Raw genomic sequence first — 14,691 nt, 5'->3', positions numbered from 1 at the left:
GAAAAAGACATGAGGAATTCTTCCTTTTCCCCGGTTCCAACGCTCGTTGTTAAATGATACTCCATTTGTTAGCTCTCTTGAGAAATCTAATTCAACGCTGCCAGTGAGTGTTATGATTCCGCTTGTTAATGATTATATGGGGCAAATATTTTTTCGCACTCGTACTGTGGCGAGAGTGCCATACACATAAATCCGCTGGATCGAAAGCTTCTTAACGACCGGCAGTACGGCTTTCGCAGCCATAGGTCCACTGGTGATCTCATGGTTCATCTCACTGAACAGTGGAGAAAATCTTTACATCGTTTTGGAGAAAGTAAGATTATTGCACTTGATGTTTTAAAAGCATTTGATAGGGTTTGACATCAAACTCTCTTATCGAAAATGCATGCTTTCGGTTTTCACGAAATCCTGCTTTATTGGATTAGTAATTACCTTTCGGATCGTGCAATACAAATAGTATTGGATGGGTTCTAAAACCACAAAATAAATGCTGGTGTTCGCCAGGGCTCTGTTCTATCTCCAACACTCTTTCTCATTTTTATTAATGATCTCTTGTCTGCTACTTCTAATCCAATACATTCTTTCGCTGACGATAGTACTCTTAAATTTTTATATTCGTTTTTAGACTCGCATCTCTCCTCTTCGGATGTGGAACTGGCGCAACGACAAAATATGATAAGTTCAATAAATTCCGACCTAAACAGCAATTTACAATGGGGAATAAAAAACCGCTTGGAATTTACTTACTTACTTACTTAAGGTGGCGCTACAGTCCGGTGCGGACCTGGGCCTCAACCAACAAGCGTCTCCAGCCAGCTCGGTCCCTAGCTAGCTGTCTCCAGTTTCGCAAGCCAAGTTGGTTGAGGTCGTCTCCCACCTGGGTGCGCCACCTGAGTCGCGGTCTTCCTCTACTGCGCCGTCCCTCGGGATTGGATTAGAAGACCTTCCGGGCTGGAGCGTTGATGTCCATCCGCTCTACATGACCTAGCCATCTAAGCCGTTGGACTTTAATTCTGCTAACTAGGTCAGTGTCGCTGTACAGCCCGTACAGTTCGTCGTTATATCTTCTCCTCCATTCTCCATCTATGCGTACGGGACCAAAAATCACCCGGAGAATTTTTCTCTCGAAGCATCCTAAGACGCGTGGAATTTAATGCTTCTAAAACACAATGCTGTCTTGTATCGTTCAAGCGAGATGCACGGTTATTGCTCAAGAGAAATAGCCAGCTGCATTCCTCCCCTTAAACAGTTCAAACGTAATACTCGCGCTTCTGGGAATGTTCATTCCAACTTCCGTACTGTCAAGTGCATAGGTTCGTTCTTTAGCCGTACTACGCGAATTTGGAATGTTTTTCCCAGCCATTGCAATATTCAGGAATTCAAAACCAATATGTACCGACACCTCCTTTCAACCTCTCTCTCCTGTTCCTAGTGCTCACAATGGGTCTTTAAATAATAAGGGTAAGGGTAATCTTTCTTATATTGTTCATAGCTGCCTCATTTAAGTGTATAAAGGTGATCTTTATATTTTTAGAGAATTTGGCCTAATGGATGAACAAAAATTTCATGAATATACAAAATTGAAATATTTGGGTTTCCAAATTAATAACAAACTTACCTGTTGTAAAGCTGTCTCTGATTCTATAAGAGATGTTTATTATACGTTCTTTATGATCTTCTTAAAATATCTTGGTTCACGTTTTCACAAAACCTATTGTAAAAAGTCTCGTTATGCCCTCTCTTACTTTTCACTACAATGTATATCCTTCTCTAGACTACGAATGTTAACAAAAGCTTAATGTGACGTTAAATAATTGTCTAGGTGTTTCATCTACTATAACCCAAGATATGAATGTACATAAAATTCTTTGGTAAAAGGTTATAATTGAGATAAATATTTAATGTTTGGTGATGCTTATTTAAGTGAAATGCTTCTATTTGTACATTCTCAAAAAGTATTACTATTCATTTTACCTATACGCTCACCATTGCCAAACAATTTTATTTAACTGTTATTAATTTGTGGAATGGATAACTATTTGAATTACAAGAGGACTACCTCGCCAACCATTTTACTTTAACGTTTATCAACTATGAATTTCACAGAGAGTGCATAACAGTGTTCATCGGCTTGCAGGTGGTGATTAGATAGCATGGTTTTTTGTCGATGTTGATTAATTTGTATGGGTGTTGATAGTTGTTGTTGTGCACGTCACGAAGTTGTTTTTCCTTGAGTTTGTTTTAAGTTACGCGCAAGAGATCACGTTTGGTAAGACTAGAACTCGATTTGACTGGAGCAGAGTGAGCCTCTTTAGCCGCCTTATCAGCATGTACATTACCAGGAATCCCGACATGCCCAGGTATCCACATTAATTTTGATTTGTTCTGATGTTATACCAGAAGATCTCTTATGTTGCTTACATTACAAGTATAACAGTTCTGTTGTTTGGATTCAGATTTGCGCTGAGAACTGCACGACTGTCTGAGCATATACCAAAATTGTTGTTTAACTTTGTCATTATAGTTGCGGTTTCTCGGATCGCTGATACCTCAGCAGTAAAAATAGATGCAATATTATCTTCGTAAGTTGATGCGAATGATGTGCTAAATTGGGGTTTGGGAAGTATTTACTGTTTTTAACAACAGGCGTTCGCAAACCAAAGGAAGTCCAGCTTCAGCCATAATATTACGTATAGGACTTATGGGAAAAGCGTTTAAGCATCTTCGTGTTGTTTGGCGATACGGGGCTTTGATAATGTTGATTGTTGTTTTTGGGGAGTTACCATAGATAAGAATACCATAATAAATCTTACTTAATATCACGTATGCATCGAAGGGGAGTGGAGGAGAAGATGGAACGACGAACTGTACGGGCTGTACAGCGACGTAGACTTAGCCAGAAGAGTAAAAGTCCAACGACTAAGATGGCTGGGTCACGTAGAGCGCATGGAAACCAATGCTCCGGCCCGGAAAGTCTTCGAATCCGCACCCACAGGACAGCGCAGTAGAGGAAGACCGCGGATCAGGTGGCGCGCACAAGTGGAAGGTGACCTCACCCAACTTGGAGCGCGAAACTGGAGACATCTAGCTAGGGACCGAGCTAGATGGAGAAGTTTGTTGGGTGAGGCCCTAGTTCAAACAGGACTGTAGAGCCACCTTAAGTAAGTAAGCAATATCAGAGATCTTGTAACGTTACATAGAGTGTTTAAATGAGCATTCGATGATAACGTAGACCCTTGGGGAATGCCATTCTGAAAAGAGTAATAATTAGAAAAGCAATTGTTTGTTTTGACACAAATTTTTCTATTTGTCAGAAAAGATTTTATATAATGAAATATCTTCGGGCCTATTCCCCAGGCTTCAATTTTGTTAAAGAATTGATGAAAACCAATTCTATCGAAAGCCTTTTCGAAGTCAAGTGACAAAATAGATATTATTAAATATGTTGGGAACAATTTTGCCCAGCCAGGCATGGTGTAACTATTTAATTTGGAAGGGTTATTGCATATAAACGTATTACAAAGTTTTTTAAATCCTAAAACTAACTCGAAATTTTACTCTTTTCTTTTATACATATTATGTAAATAGATTAAAATGTACAAATTCAAGTTTTATAATACAAAAAAAAAAACGAACTTAAAAAATCTTAAAAACACAATATTTTATTCATAATCATCATCATCATTTTCTTCAGGTGGATCAAAATCACGTATTTTAACATCAGCATCCTCGCCATATTGTATAACATTATCGATTTGCATCAACAAATCTTGAACACTTTCTTCATCTTCAACATTCAAAGGAACAAACCTCACCAAACTGAAATCTTCAATTAACGCCCCAATTGCTTGTGATAATTTTTGGTGTTTTCTTCCCCATGATGATTCTTCAGTTATATCACCCAATAGAGCTTTTGGATCTGGATCTAAATATTTGTCCAATTGACTTCTTGCTGACTTGCTTAATAGATCCATTTTTGAGAGCACATTCACATGAGGCATTTCTAAGTTAGCCATTACACTTAGTGCAGCCATAGTGCCTGATAGAAATTTCGGCCCATCAATCATGAATTGCGAGTCGACCAAAAACACCGTACACAAACGAAAGTTCCATGATTCCAATAAGTTAACTAGTTCCTTTCCCATTGTCAGATGTGTAAATAGTTCGATTTGGCCTGGCATATCGAAGAGGATATAATCATCGTCTGGATCACAATCGGTTTCGTCATCTGACCCACCGCTTAGCTGAGTTCTTAGCCAGTCTTGGTTTTGTATGAGGAATTCTAGACAAAACACTAAACCACCATTAGGGCCGTACTGAAGTTCTTCGTCTTCCATAGCGTCATCTAATTGTATTAGGTCCCGGATATCTACAATCGGTTGATAATCGAAGTGTTCTGCAGCTGGATCGAGATTAACTACGTTAATGGATCTTTTCATGTCTTCAGCATGGCGTTGCATGAAGGCGCAGTATGTTGACTGGGTTTAAAAAACACAACATTAACAAAGTATGGAATATATTAACGTTTAAATAAAAAACACTTACCTTTCCGCTACCAGCTGGACCCATAACGATCTGAGCATATCGCATTTTGAAATATTTTATGAAAATTGGGACTTTGTCTAATTTGTTTTTATGATATTACAATTTACAAAGTTTTGAATCTTCAAAACACATTTCAGCTAGGCTCATAGACGAGAAATGTCAAATGAATGGCTGAGTTCAAACCCACATATTTAAATGTTATCATGAAGTGGACTAGTTTAGAAAAACGAAATCTCTGTTTAAGATATTTAAAGAACGAAATTGATCTCATTTGGTTAAGGCCTAGTTACACTTTTTCAAAAATAAGTTAAAACTTTCGATAAACAAACAACATGCAAGTAGTTGCTTTCTTTGGTTTTAATTGACACCAATAGGCGAGTTTTCATTTCTGAAGGACAAGAATACTTCCGATTTTTTTCTTATTTAACCATTATTTCTTTAATATTTTTTGACTCACTGTACAACTTTTGTACTTGAAAGAGTTTAATTTTTAAAGCTTCGATAGACAAAGTTTTCAACTATCTTAAAGTTGTAGTTGTAGCTTTCTTAAAATGTATGAATAATTTTAAAATATAATAAAATTTAATGGAATACCAAAAAACAAATATAGCATCACTCAAGAAAAAAAAACAGGGAATAAATGTCAATATAAAACATTTTACATGTGTTTTTATTTTAAAAAGTGAACTTTAAAAATTAATTTAAAGTAGAAATAAATCTTTCTTCACTCTAAGTTTGTGGTAATTATTACTTATTTGTGCGTGTGAAAATTCTTGCAGCGATCAAGGAAAGTTGAACCTGTAATATATGTACTTTATTTTGTTCAATGCACTGATTTAAATGTCATTTTGGAAAGTTTCTTAACTTTACGAATGTAAAAATGTTCCTTGTACTACTGTTTATCAATTATCTTTAAAAATATAAACCCACCCATGGCACAACGATTTTAATATTTTTATTAGTAATTAATTTAATGAGATAAAAGAGTTATTAAATATTTCCCCTAATAGGTAACGAACGCATCTATTTGAAATTTACTATGTCTGTTTGGGAAATTAACGCTAAGTGTTCCCTCTGTTCTTTTCTTTTAAATTAAACCACATTACCAAACACATCTACTGCTACTCAATCAAACGTCAAAAGTGAAAATTGCAAATAATTTAAAATTGAATTCTCTTCAATTTTATATTTGTTGATTTTTTAAACTATTAAACCAATTTAACTTAAAATAATTAAATAATAAAATTACAAAATGCCGGTAAGAAATAATATCTTCAAAGAAATCAATAAAATAAAGACGGGCGTGGTTATCTTCACTGATAAGTGATGAACTGAATCAGAATTTGTTTGATAAACATTTTTGCATAAACCTAAATAACTTTTTGTTTTTTCTTTCTTAATACTCTTGCAGGCCTATCATTCCCAAATAAAAGAATATAAGCAATCAGTTGGTAATATGGCCATTCTTCCACTGCGAACTCAATCCCGAGGTCCAGCTCCTATTGCAGACATCGAAACCGATATAATCGATGAGTCACTGTACTACTTCAAAGCGAACGTATTCTTCCGTACATACGAAGTTAAGGTGGGTTTCGATTTACAAATCTATAAAATGCCTTAAATTGTAATCTATAAACTATCTTATGTTTTCCTAATAGAACGAAATCGATCGGGTTCTTATTTACATAACTCTTTACATTACTGAATGTCTAAAGAAGCTTCAAAGATGTTCCAACAAAAGCCAAGGGCAACAAGAAATGTACAGCCTTGCTATTTCTAAATTTGACCTGCCAGGTGATGCAGGATTTCCTCTGAACTCTGTGTATGCCAAACCATCTGGACCAGGAGATGCTGGTGAGGAGCACTGTGCACTCTATACATTCGAATATATCTAGAATATTGATTTGTGTTTTCAGATCTCATGAGGCAATATCTGCTTCAGCTGCGACATGAAACAGGCAGCAGAGTATGTGACAAAGTCTTCTCAGACGATGGAAAGCCAAATAAATGGTGGACTTGCTTTGCAAAAAAGAAGTTCATGGAAAAGTCACTCTCTGGACCAGGCCAGTAAGAGAAAACTTTGTTTTATTATTATTTTTTTTTATATATTAACAAATCTTAAAACAACCATTAAATAAGTTTTAAAATGGAAACACCAACATATTGTTTTATTTCGGTAAATTTAATGGGGATTTCCAATGTTTTCTATGAATAGAGCTCTTTTCGTATTGTTATATTGATTACTTATTAATATATCACTAGACCATTCATTTTCCCCTTTTATTTTTCATTTGAGTTGTTTAACGATACAGATGATCGGCTTGCAAGTTTGATGCGATTTCAGATTCCCATTTATCACCGTTGTTCAATAGCTTTTCTTTGTTGTAAAGCAATTCTTCATGTGTTTCAGTAGAGAACTCGAAATTTGGTCCTTCAACTATAGCATCAACGGGACAAGCTTCCTGAAATGTTGAAATGACAATATAAAGTTTTTAAAGTTTATTTCATATAAAAAATGGTATGTTTTGAGTTTTAAAATAGTTAGTGGATTATATTAAGTGAGAAATATGCTGCAATGTTATATCTTTAGTCAAACGCATGGACCAAAAATTATTCATGTGTTTTCATTGGTAGAAAAGTAAACCAAACCATGCTGAATTTTTAGGTATTCTTAAGTAACAAAACGTGTGTCGCCCAGAGAGATAAAGAGTTGGCTTTTTAAATCTAGTGGAGTTTTCTACAGAGAAAGTGATATGTACCCAAACGAATGTAGACCTAATAATTTACTAAGTTCTTTTTGAAGGAAGGAGATTTTACTACAAAAATAATTGCAAATAAATAGTATAATGAAAAAATAATTTTATAAGAAAACAATTAGAATACGGACATTTTTAGAAGCAGTAGAAAAGATTTACCTGCATTCAAAATGAAAGTTTTTTTATCAATTACTTTAAAAAAGTTTTGATTGAGTCAACAAAATTGATTACCAAAACTATGCAAAATATAATAATCATAGACAAAATAGGGGCATTTATAAAGCTAGTGACTGCGTAGTCAAATTTCAACTAGGTTTGTGAATGCAAAATTACACTTACTACATTTCTGAACTGGAATGATTGAATGCAAATTGTAAATGTATATATAAAGTATTATACTTCAAGAACATTAAATAGTCTATTTTGTTTTTAAATTAAATTAAAAATAAGTTATACCACGAACGGAAGAGTATGGCGCCCCTACAAAGTAAGTGTATGAAAAACCCAGGATTTTAATTACGTATGTATCTCGGATTTAGATCTTCTTGTAGCGCCTTACAGTTCTTGATGAAGCTTATGATTCGAAAAATGCTAAAATCATCTATTTAGAGATAAGCAATATATAATTATTTGAAACAGAAGGCAAATCATTAACAAATAAAATAAACAACAATGGATCAAGATAACTCCCTTGAGGTACACCACAATTGATTTTAAATTGACATGACTTAATTTATTAAGAAGAATTTCATGATTTTCACAAATAACAAAAGAAATATGTCACAGATAAGGAATTCTAACAGCAGACAATTTCGCAATAGGGCGATTATTCGTTACTAAATTTTGAGAACCTTTTTTATGGACTGGCGTTAGGTAGATGCTATCTGCTTCAACGCTAGCTACTCCGTTCTGTTTGAAGCGAGAAATGAATTGTGATCTAAGTTAAATTTGTGGGGGTATTGAAATGCAACCAGCCGACTATAAAAGAACTATTAAAAACGAGTCTTCTAAGCTCTATCCCTTTTATTTACAATGTAGACAAAATTTGTATACATTTAAGGAAAAAAACTTAAAAAATTTAATAAACAATTTAATAATACTGGACCTGATTATGAGGTTCGCGGGAGATCGTTTTCAATTCGACTTTAGGTTAGGTTAGGTTGAGGGGCTGACAGTTGATGTCTTCACCGTCATACTTAGATCAATACAGATCCATTGTGATACCCGTGAGTATTGCTACTCAAGCTAATAAGAAAAACCTATGTGTTCAGTTAATCAAGCCATTTAGGCGCTTTGACGAAGTTCAGAATGTTAGTACCTGGCGTACTAGAGAGTTCTTCTAAATGACCGAAGAAATATTTGCCAAGCAGTTTCTTGTTTCTTCCCTTGATGGGAGAGTGCGGGACAGTGACACAAAGTGCGGAGTGTCTTCATGCACCTCCTCGTCACCGCACCCTCTAAATAGATAATCATCATCTGAACTGATTCTCATCTTTTTCATATGATAACCTAAAAATTCGGCGTTTCAAATTCGAATTCTCTATGGCTGAAACACAAACACGATTCAGCTTCGGCTTCGCCTGACGTTTACGATTTCAGCCATAGGAATTCAATGCGTGCTATCACAATGGAGCTTCGACCTCACGTTTCATTTGACAATCGTAAGGAAATAACGTAATGTGACTCCAATTTTCTGAATATTTTTTTTGTCTGACAGCTCAACAGCTGTAAAAATGGCAAAAAAGAAGATACATTTGCTTTTGGAGGGATTCCCATTGGTTATTATAGGCTGTGTAAGTTACTTCAGCGATAAATTCAATTTTTCGATTTCAAAACTTTGATTTATTTTGAGAAAAAAAGTGCCATTTTAGAAATGTTATATTGGAAGTTTCATTCAAAGCAACCTCGAAGCAGTCCTAACGTAACGCAGACGAAGCTGAAGCGTGTATGTGTTTCACCCATCAAAATTACGGGTGTCCAGGAGATGAATGAATTTTAAAATTTTATATTTTATTGTGGATTGTGGATAAATTATAAGAAAAGTAAAATAAAGCTAACTCACATTTTTATAGAATTACAATACAATCAAGGAAGAATCCACGAAATCGAACAGTGAATAATAATAAACATTTTTGCCTGTGAATTTGTAAAAAAAAAAGCTGTCGGATTTCAACTCGCCAACAAACATGACATTTCAAATTCGCCTTCGAATTCGTAAATTGGTCGAATTCAAAACGAAGAAGGCGAAAGCAATAATTGAAAATTTAAGATGTGACAAAAAAATCATTTCTTATGAATTTCATGTATATGTAGCATATTAACTTTGGTGGGGGCATATGTATGAACATTTGGGTCCCAAAATATATCTCATTGTAATTCTGGAGCAGATACGGATCAAACTCTTCATGAACCCGCAAATTTGACCGAATGATTACATGAGCCGCCCAGCTTTAGTCTGTTTTCTTTTCTTAACGTGGGAAATCTATTCTAAGGACCACACAATGGGTCATATGGAAAAAGATGAGTTCAAGTTCTTTACTCACTTTTCTGAGAACTTTCTTAGAGTGTGAGTTTGAGCTCAAAGTGTTGAGATCTATCTCTTGACGAAAGCTCTATGTGAGAAAGTTCTAGTTTTGATATGCAAAAAGATGAGCAAACGCTCGATTGCATGGGGCCGATCTGACAAAATGTTGAGGATTGGTTTTTTCTTACTCAGTCGATAAACAACTATCAAAATGGACGAGTTTCTGAATAGTGAAACAGGTGTGCAATTATTAACCAACCCTGGAAACACGCGGTCGGTGGTGCTTTGACTCATCAAGAAAAAATGATGATTTTCGGCGTTATTTAGGAGATCCTGGATTTCAATGTGGATTTGGTGAAGACATTGGTGTCAATCAATCAACGATATCTAGGGTGGTACAGTTAGTCGCAACAAAAATTTCAAGCCTTGCAACTGATTGGATCATATTCCCACACACTTCTGAAGAAATAGAAGAAGCGCAAAGGTTATGGAGCAGTAAGTATGAGTTTCCTTACGCCATTGGTGCTCTAGGTTCTACACATGTGCCTATAAGGAACCCACTCTATCATCACAAGGAGTACGTCAACCGCAAAAGATACTACTCAATAAATGCACAGGCTACGCGCAACGCGGATGAAAAACTTACAAGCATAAAAATAAGCAATTCTTTTTCCCGGTCCTTAAGAACTATTTTCTTATCTCCTGTTATTTTAAAATTTTTTTGTTCACTTAAGTCCTCGCCAAATTTGTTTTTAAATGCTTTTAAGCTTTTAAGAATAGCATCTCTTTTTCTTGCCTTTAAAAGTGGTAACCGCGAATTCTCCAGTAAAACTTTATTTAGTTCCAGTTACTAGAAATTCACACTTTCATTTTCACTTTCAGAAGAAATTTTTCCTTATTGACTCGACTGACCGCATAGATACTACTGTTTTAACTAGTGCAAGTGCATACAAAGAGCTTTGAGACTGTTCTCATATCACTGAGTCAGAACTGTAGAGAGTGAACTCGTTTGCATATAAAACTGGGTCCGAGTCTGCTCGATCGATCTCACATGCGAGTTCAAGCTCGTAAGCTCTGACTCTGAGAACTTTTTCATCTCTTAGCATATCAACCAGTGTCTAATCATCAAAACCCCCATTTATTCGGCTTAAATTTAAGCTAATTCTTAATATAACTTTAAAAAACCAAGCACTTGGCCTTAGATTGTGGAGGGGGGAAAGGTGGCTCAGAAGATGGATTTTAAAGGAAGGAGTACTGAGGTCAAAATTAAAAAAATCAAGTGCAAATTTACATTTAGCAGCATACGAGATATAGATCCGTTGAAGCCATAGGAGGTTCGGTGGGTAGGAATTTAAAAAAAAAAAACGAGGATTACTTGTGTTACGAAGGTTAGTGTTAAAAGAAATAGAGTTGTAGATTGAAATGTAGTCAATGGGACCAAGAAGGATGCGAAGATTAAAGAAAATGTCTGAAATTTATTTACGTTCTTCTAATGGTTTAAGCTGAGAAGTTTCAGGCTGTCAACATAGGGAGAAAGGATAAGAGGATTGTTCCAAGATAAACCACGAAGAGCAAAGCAAAGAAACGACGTCAGATGCTCTCGATTCTGAAAATATGAAAGCTCTGGAAAGGGGACTAAACTTGAAATGTGTATTCGAGGTTTGGGCAAATAAAGGTTATAAATATGGACAGTTTCACATAGAGTTCAGACATTTGTTTGGACCAACGTTTAACAAAACCAAGTGCTAAGTTTGATTTTAAAATTATATATGGGAGATCAAATTAAGTTCTTAGCCCCATAAAATACCAAGGTTTCGAATGTTTTTAACAGTGTGAAAGAGTTGATTTTGCAAATTAATTGATTGATTGGCACGATTATTATTCTGTCACGATCGGAAGAATAAAAGAGGACTTAGATGGCTGCCTTGGGGAAAACCAGAGGCAGCGAAGAAAGGGTATGATTTGACACATATGAAACGAATAACATCGACTTCGTTACTTTTTTCTAAGACAGAGAGGGTGATAGACAGACACAAATTCAATGAGGTAAGTGATTTTACACGTACACTCTACAAAAGGAATAAAATGATTTACAGTGGAAGCTTAATATTTCGTACAAAAAAAATTCAATAAGTTTAGGTACATTAGAAAGCTTGGAAATGCTTAGGCAATTGTTAACACCTCCTTTCGACTTTTGAGATATAAAAGGAAAGTGTAGAAGGGCAATTTGTTAAGAAAAATTGTACGCGGACCATCACGACCACGACTAAATTCTTCATGAAGTTAATTCAATTAATTTAGACAAAAAAATGAGAAACTGGCTTAGATAAAATTGTTGTACATAACTAAAGTAGAAGAAATCAGAAAGAAAAGTGTATTATCAAAAGATTGTTTGAAAAAAATTGGCAATTGTCTTAACGGTTTTGTTATTTAATGGGATAGCCATTGGGTACCCATTAGATTGTTTCTTGTAGTTAGCAAACTGAAAAATTGGTTTAAGACTTCTGAAGGTGGCCAACCTTGCTGTTTTAATATAAATATTTGTTGGCAAAACAATAATTTTGTTTAATTTATTCTTTTAAATGCGTTGTAAACAAAAGGTTTGTAAAATAAATTGGTAAGTCTCATTAAGACCTATTTGGCACAGTAGAAGACAATCTCCCACACTAAAACACATTTTTTCAACAACGTAATTTCCGAATTTTGCTTTAAATATTAAACACTAATCTAATTTTATGTTACACAGCCGATTTTTTTTTTTAGAAAAGAATTGAGATGCAATCAGTGTGACTTTTAATTCCTCTTGAAAATTCACTAAAAACGACTTAATAATCCCTGAGTAATAGAGCCATCTTTAGAACAAATAAAGTGATTTTTTAAAGAACCTCTTTAACAAATTGAATATAATGCAGTTTTGATGTTTTACATATTGGTGATTTTGGAACGCAAAAAACTAGCGACGAAGCAATAAATAAATGTATTAATAACAAAACTACACAGGAATAGTTAGGTACCTGACAGAAACCACAGTATATACACTTGGTCATATCAATATCGTAACGTGTTGTTCGTCTGCTACCATCGGCACGCTCCTCTGCTTCAATTGTAATGGCCTGAGCGGGGCAGATAGCTTCGCACAGCTTGCATGCAATGCAGCGTTCCTCTCCGCTGGGATACCGACGAAGGGCGTGCTCTCCACGGAATCGTGGACTCAATGGTCCTTTTTCGAATGGATAATTAATGGTTGCAGGTTCCTTGAAGATATGTGCCAAAGTAACACCAAAACCACGCATAAGTTCGGATAGGAAGAGTGTCTGGGCTGATCGATCGGTGACGTCGTTAAGTTCCATACTCAATTCCTTGTTGTTAACATAGATATATCCTTTAGCTGGTGGTAGAATATCTTTGTCCCTTGAAGAATACATTCGAATATTTTTTGGCACACCCCATCGTCCTTAGAATAGAATAAAATAATATTAAAGTCTTTTCATAATAAATTTGATTTAGATTTGTTGATGACATAAGAACTCATAACCTAATTTGCAGCTAATTGAAAACAAAAATAACGTAGGTATGTTTTTTTTTTCAATGTTTGCTTAGTAAAATATTTACCGTATTTAGCAAGGGAAAATATTTTCATTGAGGCCATTTTAAGAGTTTGTATTCAGAATAATTCCGATAGCAAAGCACTGAAAAATTATTATTTCTCTACGGAAATAATTTTCTACAAACTTATTTTGGAAAATAGAATATCGTCGGCGCTGTCAGTTCGACTTCGATTTTGACAACTCAAATTTTGTTTTTCTAAAGTTGGTGTTTCCTTTCGAAGATAACTGTCAATATATTTGATTCGAGAAACAAGTGATACCAAGAAATTTTTCATAAAAAAAATTAAGGCTTGATTAAACTTGAGCGGTTGTGATAGCGATAAATGTTACTGTGAGAATTTTTGCAAAATTAATGAAAGGCACTTTTTAGACGAATTTTACTATCACAAATGATTTAGGTTATTCAAGTTATAAACCAAAATAATACTAATTTTATACGATTATCGTTTTTTTCCTTATGTTTATTTACTTCTTAAACGTAACTTGTCCATTTTTTTAAACAACAGTTTACATTACCCTATGTGAAACATCTACCCTTTTTAATGTAAACTATAAAAAAATAACCCATATGGATCATTTTTAATAATAAAACCCAGCTTTTGGCACACTATGGTGGTTTTAAATCTACCTGTACTGCACACTGCACTTTAAAGTCTGTAAACAAAGAGGATGCAAAATAATGAAATCACACTGGTTGGATAGAAAGAAAAGATCAAAAATTCGAAAGTCTTCAAAAAAACCCATATTATTAAAAATCGGATGAAGATTATAGTGAAGGCTAACATGTTCACATTTATTGTAATGTCTTTGTCTGCCCAGTGTTGCCATATTTTTTTCAAAAATTTCATTTCAATTATGAGGTTCATGCAACCAATTGCAATGTATTTCTTACACTTGAGACACTTTACCGAATTTTGAAGAGTTTTTACTGCATACAAATTTATAAATACCTTCTAACTATCATTTTGAGACTATGGAAAACACTATACAAAATTATGTCATATTTTCTCTTTTTGGTTGTCCGAAAATTTGTATTTCTATTTTAAATTGACTTTAAAAGTTCCTCTTTTCACTTAGTACACACATAAAAACGGTTGTTTTTGACATTTTCTCCCTGTTTTTTGTTTCAGTATTGTCATACCTGTTTTTTTGGGATTTTCTTGATTTGTTTTAGATTCTGTTTTCAAATTATTTATTAATTTTAAGAAAATTTCATTGAATTCAAGGCAGGTGCTTTTTAAATAGAACAAAAACAGAC

General features: G+C 34.5%; 3 protein-coding genes across 3 annotated transcripts; 1 reads left to right on the top strand and 2 right to left on the bottom strand.

Annotated features, from left to right (window-relative positions):
• Positions 1-3,636: 3,636 nt before the first annotated feature.
• LOC129939006 (GPN-loop GTPase 3) lies at positions 3,637-4,710 on the bottom strand. Its single transcript, XM_056046859.1, has 2 exons — positions 4,546-4,710; positions 3,637-4,478 (listed from the first exon to the last, which is right to left on the bottom strand). The coding sequence occupies exons 1-2, from the start codon at positions 4,588-4,590 to the stop codon at positions 3,663-3,665; spliced, it is 861 nt and encodes a 286-aa protein (XP_055902834.1). The 5' UTR covers positions 4,591-4,710; the 3' UTR covers positions 3,637-3,662.
• Positions 4,711-5,646: 936 nt separating this feature from the next.
• Positions 5,647-6,704, top strand: LOC129940574 (actin-related protein 2/3 complex subunit 3). The gene is made up of 4 exons (XM_056048953.1): positions 5,647-5,803; positions 5,957-6,130; positions 6,204-6,399; positions 6,462-6,704. The coding sequence occupies exons 1-4, from the start codon at positions 5,798-5,800 to the stop codon at positions 6,614-6,616; spliced, it is 531 nt and encodes a 176-aa protein (XP_055904928.1). The 5' UTR covers positions 5,647-5,797; the 3' UTR covers positions 6,617-6,704.
• LOC129940573 (NADH dehydrogenase (ubiquinone) 23 kDa subunit) lies at positions 6,681-13,608 on the bottom strand. Its single transcript, XM_056048952.1, has 3 exons — positions 13,438-13,608; positions 12,840-13,279; positions 6,681-7,007 (listed from the first exon to the last, which is right to left on the bottom strand). The coding sequence occupies exons 1-3, from the start codon at positions 13,472-13,474 to the stop codon at positions 6,846-6,848; spliced, it is 639 nt and encodes a 212-aa protein (XP_055904927.1). The 5' UTR covers positions 13,475-13,608; the 3' UTR covers positions 6,681-6,845.
• Positions 13,609-14,691: the final 1,083 nt, after the last annotated feature.

Source organism: Eupeodes corollae, chromosome 1 (genome assembly GCF_945859685.1).
Source record: "Eupeodes corollae chromosome 1, idEupCoro1.1, whole genome shotgun sequence".
Taxonomy (NCBI): domain Eukaryota; kingdom Metazoa; phylum Arthropoda; class Insecta; order Diptera; family Syrphidae; genus Eupeodes; species Eupeodes corollae.
Note: the sequence above shows the minus strand (reverse complement) of the source record. Positions and strands in the feature narration are given on the sequence as shown.